We start from the raw sequence: 10,701 nt of genomic DNA on the forward strand, positions 1-10,701 counted from the left end.
GGGTGGGATATTGGTATTAAAGAGATGGAATGCTGGATTTCAGGGGAGGAATGTTGGACTCAAGGGGTGGAAGGTTGGGATAAAAGAGGCAGAATGTTGGGATGAAGGGAATGAATGTTGGGTTTGAGCAGGGTCGTGTTGGAGCCAAGGGGTAGAACGTTGGGACAAAGCGGGGAGAATGCTGGGAACGAGGGATGGAATGTTGGACTGAAAGGGTGGAATGCTGGGATTGAGAGACTGAATGTCAAAACTGAGCTTGGGAATGCTGGAATGTACAATCAATGGTGTTTTTATCTTCTGTTGGCATGTTGTCCTGTAGGGGTTGTCCTATCTTGTGGATGATCCCCTGTTATCTGTACGAACCTCCACCATCAAGGTATAACTTTTTAAAAATTCAATTGATGTTTTTCTCTCTGATTCTTCTGAGTGTGTGGATTCTCCTCTTTTTACCCCCTGGTCTGGTTCTCTGCATGTGCTGTCAATTCTTCTGGGGCTTATCCTAACCCTGCTGCCACACCCAGTACCAGCTCAGGCTTACAGTTTTTTGTGCTGAACTACCCAACTGCCTTTCTGATTCCCTCTTTTGATCTCCCCAGGGGCTTGGAGGGGGTGGTGAAACATGGCACCAATGTGGGTATCCTGTGAGTGTCCAGTACCACATCGGTCTGTGCCACCTCCCCAGTTCCTTGGGGACTCCTGGTATTGGCTGTCAGGGTTAGTCTCTCTCTGAACTCTGTTCTCATGCTACTTCTCTTCAGACTTTCGCCACACTCTGGCAGCCTTGGCCAGAACATTAATGCCATAAATTCAGTCACCTTGGCCAAACAGACATTTTTTAGTTATCCTGGGTTCAGCTCCACCCCATCCTGATGGCCTCCAGTCAGGAGGCTATTAGCATTCCCTTCCCATGCTTACACTTGACTTAGGGAATCCTGTGCCTCCAGGTATATTAATAATCCATATCTCATAATCAGATGAAAAAAACAATAGTTAAAAGAAATCATAACCCCAACAGTTTGACCCCATTGGCCTTCAAGAGCAAAGTTCTCCCAATTCCAAGAATAATCCAGTGCCTTCAAAAGTCTCACGCTTACCCAAGATTCATAAGGATCTCACTCATTAATCCAGACAAGACAACTTAGCATACCCACAACTCGTATTCAGTGACTCCTTATCTGCCACCCCCAGGAGGTCCTGTGCAAAGCCTGCAAAGTCAAGTCTTTGCTTCTAGTTCTGCTGATGCCACTGAATTCCTCCATGTCCTCTCTGTCCCTTAAGCTCAAAGCTGTAGAGTGTACGTCATGTCATGATTTAACAACCGCAGTGCCCACCCTTCAATCTGATGGCCAGGGCTGCCAATAGGAATCTCTTTGTTTCTTCATTTGATACCTGTGGGACATCACCCCTCCTGAATGCTTATTTGTGCTCCAGGCAGCTGGGAGCCCTTCTCTCAAGGCCCAGGACAGAGACAGGCAGCCATGCAGAGTATGGGGGCTCATCCCCTCCTTCCTATCTCCTTTTCCTACTCCCTCTCCTTCCACTTCCCACAGAACCATGAATTTATAGATGAGCAGATGTTTGAGCAGAACTGCATGGAGAGTTCAATGCAGAACTACCCGTCCACAAGGAGCCCCTCACTGTCCAGCCACCCGGGCCTCACTACCACCTGCTGCTCCCGTCGTAATAAGAAGACCACACACCTGCCCAATTCCAACCTGCCGGCCACTCGCCTGCGCAGCATGCAAGAGCTCAGCACGATCCACATCCAGGGCAGCGAGCAGCCCTCCCTCACTACTAGGTGAGTGGCTTCCATCCCCATCACTCCCAAAGGCTTGAGTCGTTCATTCACAGAACAAAACAATCTCAGCATTAGGAGAAGCTGGAGGGTCCTCTTGCTCTCCCTCTCCCTTATTTAATGCGTGAGCCTCCTCCTTCCTCCCTCCACCTTCCCTCTCATCCTTGAAAGTTGACCCAAAGCCCTTCAAATGCTTAGGAGGATACCACAGCAAGTTTAGGCACAATGTGGGGTTAGATACCAGAAAAAAAATTTTAAAAATCCAAAAATGACCCACCCTGGTGCAAAGAATAGATGAACCATTTTCTCGAGGAAATAATTTTCACAATTGTGTGACACATGGCTTACCCAAGGCTGATTTTGAATCCTAGACTGACTTTTTCCTCCTTTCTCTGCTTATATTTAGGCCACTTCTCACTACCTCCAGTGAGTTGCAAGGAATTCAGAGAAAGCAAAAGTCAGATGCCATAAATGATAGGTAAAAATCCACTGGAGGGAACAATGTATACTCTGAATGGCAAAGCCCAACATCCATGACTTTGCAGTTGTTGGTAGTTGAGGAATAACAACTAGAATAGATCATTGTAGGCTGATTACCAAAAGCAGAGCCAGGAGGACACCGAAAGCTCCTCCTAGTTGCTGTGAGCGAGAGCTGTAGGAGGCTAGGGAAGCTTTGGGACACGAGCAAGAGGAACTATCATCAACTCACTCTTTTTTTATCCCAGTCGATCCAGCCTTAATTTGAAAGCAGACGACGGACTGAGACCAAACTGCAAAACATCCCAGATCACCACAGCCATCATCAGCATCCCCACTCCCCCAGCGCTGACCCCAGAGGGGGAAAGTCGGCCACCCCCTGCCAGCCCCGGCCCCAACACGAACATTCCTTCTGTAGCCAGCAATGTCGTCAAGGTCTCCGCCTTGTAAAACCACTGGATGGAGGGCCAGTGCGGGGAGTGGGAGCGAAGGGGGCTGGCATGTTGGTGGGTGGCCACTGGGACCACTCCCTCCCCCCTTCCCCACTCTTTCTGCCTGCCCCGTTGCACCCCTAGCACTGAAACTTGTGCCTGGAAGGAAAAAGAGGCAGCGAAGGGGCACCTGAGGCTCACTGCTGCTGGCGTGGACACAGCCCTGTGACACTGCATCTCACTGGGGCCAGAGGAAGGGAGGGTGGGTGGGGTAGGGGATGGGATGGCGGGGGTATAGGCTGCGTGCCAGGACAGGGCCTGGAGGGGGGAGCCTCAGACCAAATAACGTTGTTTCTGGAGACCCAGTGAGGAAGATCCAAGACCAAGAGCAGCACAGAGGCCGAGTTGTCACATGCAAAACAGGAAGAAAATATAACACTGTGTAATTAAGCACCTTTTTCAAGGCTCTTAATGGATAATATTTATTCATGGGAAAAGGTGGAAAACAAAAACACCAACGGATTTTTGTGAAATGTTTTTCTCCATGGACCCAATACCTTTGAACCAAAACAATGCATTTTGTGAGGTTTTTTTTTTTTTTTTTTTCTCCTTTTATAGCAAAAGCTTTTAGGCTAAGAAGTCAGTTATAGCTGAGTTCTCTCTCCATTCCCCCAGGTGGGTCAGGTCAACTGAGCCAGGGCCCCCACTGCCCAGCTGACCTGCAGAGCTGCCAAGTGACCACACAGCTACACTTCCCCTGTGTCTGTCCCTGTCTTCTGTGTCTCTGTACTTCTTAGCTTCACTCCCTGGCTGTATTTCTCTGTGTCCAGCCATCTGTCTCTACATGGACCCCCGCAATCCTGAGAGATGTTAGTAAAGGCTTCTCCACTGCCAGGCACCGCAGACTTGTGCCTGGGAGCTGTATTGTCTGAACGCAACTGTGTAAGAGCAAACAATGAAGGGAAAACAGGAGAGTTGAGGGATGAGGGAAGTCTACTTTATAGAAGAAAGTGCTTCCCTTGTGGTTGGAACCACTGGTGTTTGCAGTTTCCATTTCTGGGGGAGAGAGGGAATGACTGGACTGATCACACTGGGATCTTGAAAAGGAAAGAGCCAACACCTGAGAAGCACAGTCAACTCTGGTGGGTGCCAGTGAAGCAAGACCAGAAGAACCCAGGGCTCACAGCAGCAGTTGGCCCCCGTGGCACCTTGCTATGTGCCCTTCTTTCAGGACCCACCATAAAGCTCATCCAGAGCTCTGCCAAGAGGCCCCATGAGCAGTTTCCTGCAGAGGGGGCAGTGGTATGGGAACCAAGCTACTGACTTATCTCCCACCCGAGGCAACTCCCACATGGAGGCTGCAGGTTAAGCCTGTGTGCCTCATGAAGGATGCTCCAAAGTGTGAAAGCAAGTAAGAGATTCTAGATGATTCTTACCTGGTCTGAAAGATGCCTTGAGGCCTGAAGTCTTCAAGCCTGATGTCCCTGAAGATAACTGAAACGGGAGAAGCCTGATCACCTTCATGCAAGTGAGGGAGTGAATATTATTTCTGGAGAACCTGGACATTATTTCTGTTCAAGTGGCTTGCACGCTGGTGGGGGCCAGGAACAGCATTTCTGGAATCTTCCTATCCATTTTGATGGCTTGTAGCAGAGAAGGTGGGCCTCAGGGTTAGTGACAAGCCCCTTCCTGCCCTCCCCAATCCCCAACTCCCCTATTGCAATCTCACTAGCCTGGGCTCTGAGATACAAGAGCTCCTCAGGAGCTCCTTGTCCATTCTACAGCTTAATCATTAGCTGTTTAATTTTAAGCCAAGAATTTCTCTGCCCACCACAGCCATCTAGACGAGTTGCACTAGCCAGGAACCAAAAAACACCTTCAGTGGGCTTCCCTATGACCCTAGCTCTAGTGACTTTGTAGAAGGGGAAAGCCAAAGGGTTATAAGGCAGCACCTAACCAAAAGGTGGGGAGAGGGCAGAAGAGAGGGAGTCTTTGACCTTTATCTCCTTATGCTTTTCCTTGTTGACCACTGACTGAGTTCTTTCTCTGGATCTGGCCTCAAGGATTTCTCCCTAACATGAGAATGGGGTGGTTCTGGCCCTCTGAACTTATGGTCTAAGAGGAAGAGGAATACATATGTACACACACAACATAAACACACCTAAGAGTAAGTACTAAATCCATTCATTTTATACACACATCTCATTAGGGAAAGCAGAGGACTAAAAAGGAATTTTTCTTTTGAAAGAGTGGGTAACAGAACAAAGTTAGGGATGTCTAAGTATCTAAGTTTACATCATAACTACTGAGTGGGGTAAGGGATACAGAAGTAAATAAGAACATGGCTGCCTACACATACAAACTCCCTGTGTTTAAGAACAGGTCACCACAGGGTTAGAATAATGACTGATCCAGCCCAGGATCCGTTTGACAGTGCACCAAGGGAGCATATTCATGGTTTCCACAAAAATTAATGAAGCAATTTAAAAAAATTATGTCTCAAATAACCTCCCATTTTTTTACCCTAAAGAACTGAATGTTTTCTACTCCTTCAATTTCATTACCAAATCCCACATTATGTCAGTTCCTAGAAGACCATTAGACTATCTTCTTAATCTCCATTCCACAGTGTAGACTTAGCCAGGGAAAAGAGACCCGGCTCACTTCTGATCCAAAAGAAGATGTCAACCCAGAAAAATGGCTGACCTACACGACAGAACACAGCCAGATTCCACTGCTAAAGGGCATTTGTAAGTTAACAAAAGGACCAAAGTGTGCTGAATCAGTTTAATAAGTCTAACTCACTGGCCAGCGACTGAAGAACCAGGATATCAGAGTTTTCTGGGGGCAATGGCTTTCTGGTGCAATGACTCTTGAGCTTTCATAGTTCACGAACCACTTCAGCATAACAGAAGATTCCCAAAACCACCTCTTGCATTCAATCCCACTCAGCATTAGGGAGCTTAAAAAAAAAAGCAACTAATAGGCTACATTCAAATGAATAGAAACTTAGAAAACATACTATTAAGAGCATATTAGGACTAGGAGAGATTCAAGAATATCTAATTCATTTTACAGTGTAGAAAGCTGAGAGACAGAGAAATTAAGTGACTTGCTCAAGGTCATGCAGTCATTTAATGACAGAGCTGGGACCAGAACACAAGTCTCTTGGGTAATAGTCGAACGCTTTTTCCACTATACCCACTGCCTCTCAGAGCACTGATGCTTCCGAGAAGACCCATCAAAAAATACACGCCATAACTAGAGACACCGTCTTATGTAAATACCAGCACGACTTGGGCACAGCCCTTGGACACCACCTGATTGTACTAATACAAACCATACATTGGAAATTGCCGTTCCCTGGGTAGCACCAGCTATGGACTATCAATGCTGTCAAAAATAGGTGAACAGTAGGGCCAGCCCCGTGGCTGAGTGGCTAAGTTCATGCACTCCACTTCGGCGGCCCAAGGTTTCACCGGTTTGGATCCTGGGTGCAGACATGGCACCCTTCATCAAGCCATGCTGAGGCGGCATCCCGCATGCCACAACCAGAGGGATTCACAACTAGAATATACAACTGTGTACTGGGGGGCTTTAGGGAGAAGAGGAAAATAAAAGATTGGCAATAGATGTTAGCTCAGGTGCCAATCTTATAAAAAAAGAATAGGTGAACAAGTGGTCAGGTTTTTTCAGTCAAAAGCTCTCTCTTCTCAATAAAGAGAGGGCTGGGATGACATTTCAAAGGATACCTTCTGTAGTCCTTTCGATTCTCACTACAACCTCTGATGAGCCTAGATGAAGCAACTAAATCCTTGGTTCACAGAGAGGAAAAGAGGCAAGAAGAAGCTGCGTGACCTATGCCAGTTCACATGGCAGGTTAGTGGCAGATCTCAGATTGCAGTCCGGGTCAGCCAGCTTGTCCTGGGGTTGTTCCTCCACATCACACTGCATTACTCTGAGGCTTGCTTATATTTTTAATACCTGGATTTCAAGGGTGGCGATTAGGGGGAGGAAGCAAAACATTCAGAGCCACCCTGATCCCGGGCCCAGAAGCAAACTCTGTACTCTTTCTCCTCCATCCCCGAATTTCACGGCTAGTGTCAAGCTCAGGACCAACGGCATACACTCCTGTTCGAAAGACAGATATTCTCAATGACAATTGAACACATCAGTCTACTATCACACAGGAGTATAAGGCCAGCAAGTAGAAAAGTGAAATTAAGAAAAACAAAGAATTTTAACAGAAATTAAAGTGGACAGTTAACACTGATCCATGGTTAACAAAAAAGTCAATTCATGGATATGCTGAGGACTTTACCCAGTTTTCAAACTACGATTCCTGCAGTTCAGGGTCACGTCGCTTGTTAGAATATAGGTGGTGTACACTGAAACATGTACCTAGATTTTCTCCTTGTCCTTTTTTTTTAACTTTGCAGAGGTAGTGGTTGAAATTGAGCTAAACCTAGATTTTGAGGTTATTAATGAATTCTAGTTGTCCAGGCTCCCTCACTTCAATTACCAGGTAACTACAAGGAAGAAAGATCCCAATGCTGTTAATCTAAGGCAATATTAGTTTCCCTTCTAAACTAATTGACATGGTAACCATGACAAAGAGGAACCCGAAAGACTTCTATTTTCCCTTTCTGATTTCCTTATGAAATCTCATCATTTGCAAAGCTTTAAAATGACTGGATGAAGGAAAACCATTGTTATGACCCGTGACCCTTGGAGCCTAAACAGCATCATGAAACGCGTCATTAGAACTAAGAGAAAGTGGCTATAAGAAAAAGAAATAGCTTTAAAGGGGTTCCTTTTGAGTCTTGTTTTCTATTCAGAACGTTCTGTGTTTTTCTCATCTAGTGTGGGAATGACATTTATCTTAGCAGGTTACTTACCTACACTGGATGGTGTCACTCTAACCAGTGTAGGACACTGACCCAAGTCCTGGGGGGCTCCTTGGACCAATAGACTATTTTACAAACCTGGGAGGTGGGAGGGATGGTATATTTTTGATAATCAGACATTCCAATGTAATGTTTTCCTTAGAGGTCACCCCTCTCCCATTAATGTTATCGTGAGAAACATCAAGTGTGTTCTTTTCTATTTTCGTACAATAAATGGGCTTTGCTTACCAACATCACAAGGGCAAAGAAGAAATACTGTACAAAACTGCAGGAAGATAAACATGTGAAAACTTTCTATGGAAGAAAAACTCTTGCGTTTCCTGTCGTCTTCTTTTGAAACTGTAGTGCATATGTTAAAACGTCTATCATTTACAGTACTGAGTCATGTGCCACTGCTGTACCTGATGTATCCAATCTGGATTAAACAATGTGCCACAAACCCTAAAAGGATTATGAGTTTTTATTTTAATACCAATTCTCCTGCTATACCCTAGAAAATAAAGGTAATTTGAACAGAGAGGCTTTCTACCGTGCCAGAAAAAAGTCACAGAATCCCAGAAGGGTGCTTAAAGGTCTAATGCAATCTTCCCCCCACCCCCACCACCACCCTCCCTCAATGCAAGCAGCTCCTCTGACATCCACGACAGCCCTTCCTGCTCGTGTGCTCTAGTCACGCATGTTCACTAATGGGGAGAGCATTTGATTGCGTTTATCAACAGCTCGATTTTGAAGCCCAACTCCTATTATTGAAAGAAAATCTGCCTTTACGTATCAGTAATGGTTCTGCTGAGAATACACTGAATACCTACTCCATCTAAACCAAAGTCTCAAACTAAAAAGAAAACTCAAACTTAAATTCACCTGCATAGGGTATGGCAGAAAGCTTGGGATTCGATGACGGAGGCTCAAGTTTAGGTTTCATCCCTTACTGGTATCACTTCACATCAGCCACTTTTCTTTTGGCTTCAGTTTGTTTTCTCATCTTAAAAATGGGGAGATTGGATTACATATCTTGAAGATCCACTCTCACCTTAGTAATTCTGACTGAGGTAGTGAGAGCAATAGGCATTTTCATATTTCACCATAATGTGGCAACATTGGGAATCCTTTTCATTTCCCCACAACAGCCAGATTCCCATCAATGAAAACTGTGATAGAAATGGAACAGTAAGGCAAGTGCATGATACCCAAAGGCCCTAGAAGTTGACTGAAATTCATTTCAATCACTGATGCTCATATCCTTGTCACCCACTAGGTGTCACTACAGATCCATAGCTCAAATAATCTGGAGCCAAGTAATCAGAAACCAGATGTGCGTTGAGCAATACATGTTCTTTTTCATTAAAAAGCACTAAATGTTAACTGGGACATATGTGCTTGTTCAGAGGCACAAAACAATAAACATATTCTGCCAAGAAAATAACCTTGTGATGGAGTTCCAATGTCAGCTAAGACTATCAAAAATAGAATTCTATTTTTTAAGATTAACATAGGTTTATTTACGTTTAGGGGGAGGAAACAACCCTAAACCTTGAAGCTACTCCTTTGTCTCATACAAGGTGATTCGCAAGTACTAGAATTCATGTTCAATTCTTTTCAGCATTCAGGGGCTGAAGTTTACCTTTAAGCCACATGTTTTTAAAAGGTTGGTAAAGATTACTGCAATACTTAAGCTACTTTAGAAACTATTAAATTACCAAAATAATTTGGATTCTAAGTCAGAATTATCCAAAGCAGCAGGTTTTCCAAAGATTTCTCTACATGTTAATACTGCTAGGCTAATTTAAGTTAAAGCTTAACTTGAACAATTGTAGTAAGTGTATTGATTTAGTATTCTAGAATTCAGACCTTTAACCAATTCACACTAGCCCTCATCCAAATTATCTGAATTTATAAAAGCTCTCTATATACATAAAATGATTTTTCCCCCAAGTACAAAATATTTTCTCTCATTAGTCATATATTAATTAAATCTCAGAACTGGAAGGGACCCTAAAAATCTTCTAATCCAACTCTCTCATTTTATTGGTGAGAAAACTGGACCCTGAGAGGTTAAATGACTGGTACAAGGTAGAAAAGTAGGTAGTGGCAGTCTTAACCAGGACAAACACTCTTTCCACTACACCACAAAGCATTCTCAAGTGAATTTACCTAAAATCTATTTCTGGCTCCTAACAGATTATGGGGACATGTACCTAGACTGACAACTCCAAACAAAAAATCCTTGTCCACACAGATAGTCACACACAAACAGCAGATTTCTTCCACAGCCACCACTATAACTGCATCCCTTCTGTAATGGCTGAAATTTTCCTAGCAAATGTTTATGGAAAATGAAGCAACTAGTATTTTCATGTTATGCATATGCTCACCTCCAGCTTATTTTTTTATTTAAAAACAAAAACACAAAATAAGACAAACCTAAAGAGAGAACCCAATTAATTTCAAGACTAACAGATAACCTCATCTCTAATTAAGATGCCAGAGTATCCTAATTAAATTCCCCTAGCAATGACAAACTGAACTTGGCTGTATTATGGGGGAAAAGGTAGGAAAAAAAAGAGGTAAGTTCGACTTTATAGCAATGACAGGATCTTAAGTATGTAATTAAATGAATTCTTAATGACATACTGGACTTAACTATGGATTTGCTATTTACACTATTAATTCATTCTAATTTGGCAGTAATGCACAGTACTGATACGCAGAAGTAAACCCTACCATTGCCCAACCCAAATGACAGGAATGCAAGGTAAACAGGAGTTTGGGACTCTGTTATTTGAGTGTTGGACAGTAAATGACAATGGCTGTGGATGTTTGCTGACAGCCCTGGGGGGACATGTTTATGCTGCCTAGACAAGTATGTACACAGGAAAGAAGAGCTTTCCTTTTAAAAAGTAAATACCCATCTCCATACATAAGGGGTTCCCTCATCACAAATCCAGTTCACAGAAAGGTTTGGGAACTAAATGCATAACCATAAAAGGACTGCCACAGAGAAGAAATAAAAGAATATTTAACATCTCATTACTTTTCTAAACTGTAATTTATAGATGCAGCATCTCAGAAAAATGACTGCTCCCCGTAGATC

The 10,701-nt window shown here is 43.9% G+C and overlaps 1 protein-coding gene across 4 annotated transcripts in view; it reads left to right on the forward strand.

Moving 5' to 3' along the window:
* Positions 1-8,057, forward strand: part of KCND3 (potassium voltage-gated channel subfamily D member 3) — a 212,362-nt gene extending 204,305 nt beyond the window's left edge. For 2 of the 4 annotated variants that reach the window (XM_023641416.2, XM_023641417.2), the window contains exons 6-8: positions 320-376; positions 1,551-1,798; positions 2,521-8,057. In XM_023641416.2, coding sequence (XP_023497184.1) covers positions 320-376; positions 1,551-1,798; positions 2,521-2,722 — 507 coding nt within the window. In that variant the 3' untranslated portion in view covers positions 2,723-8,057. The remainder of the gene's footprint in view (positions 1-319; positions 377-1,550; positions 1,799-2,520) is intronic. The other 2 variants (XM_023641418.2, XM_070268524.1) reach the window with 1 other exon arrangement.
* Positions 8,058-10,701: the final 2,644 nt, after the last annotated feature.

The sequence above is a fragment of the Equus caballus genome, chromosome 5 (genome assembly GCF_041296265.1).
Source record: "Equus caballus isolate H_3958 breed thoroughbred chromosome 5, TB-T2T, whole genome shotgun sequence".
NCBI lineage: Eukaryota > Metazoa > Chordata > Mammalia > Perissodactyla > Equidae > Equus > Equus caballus.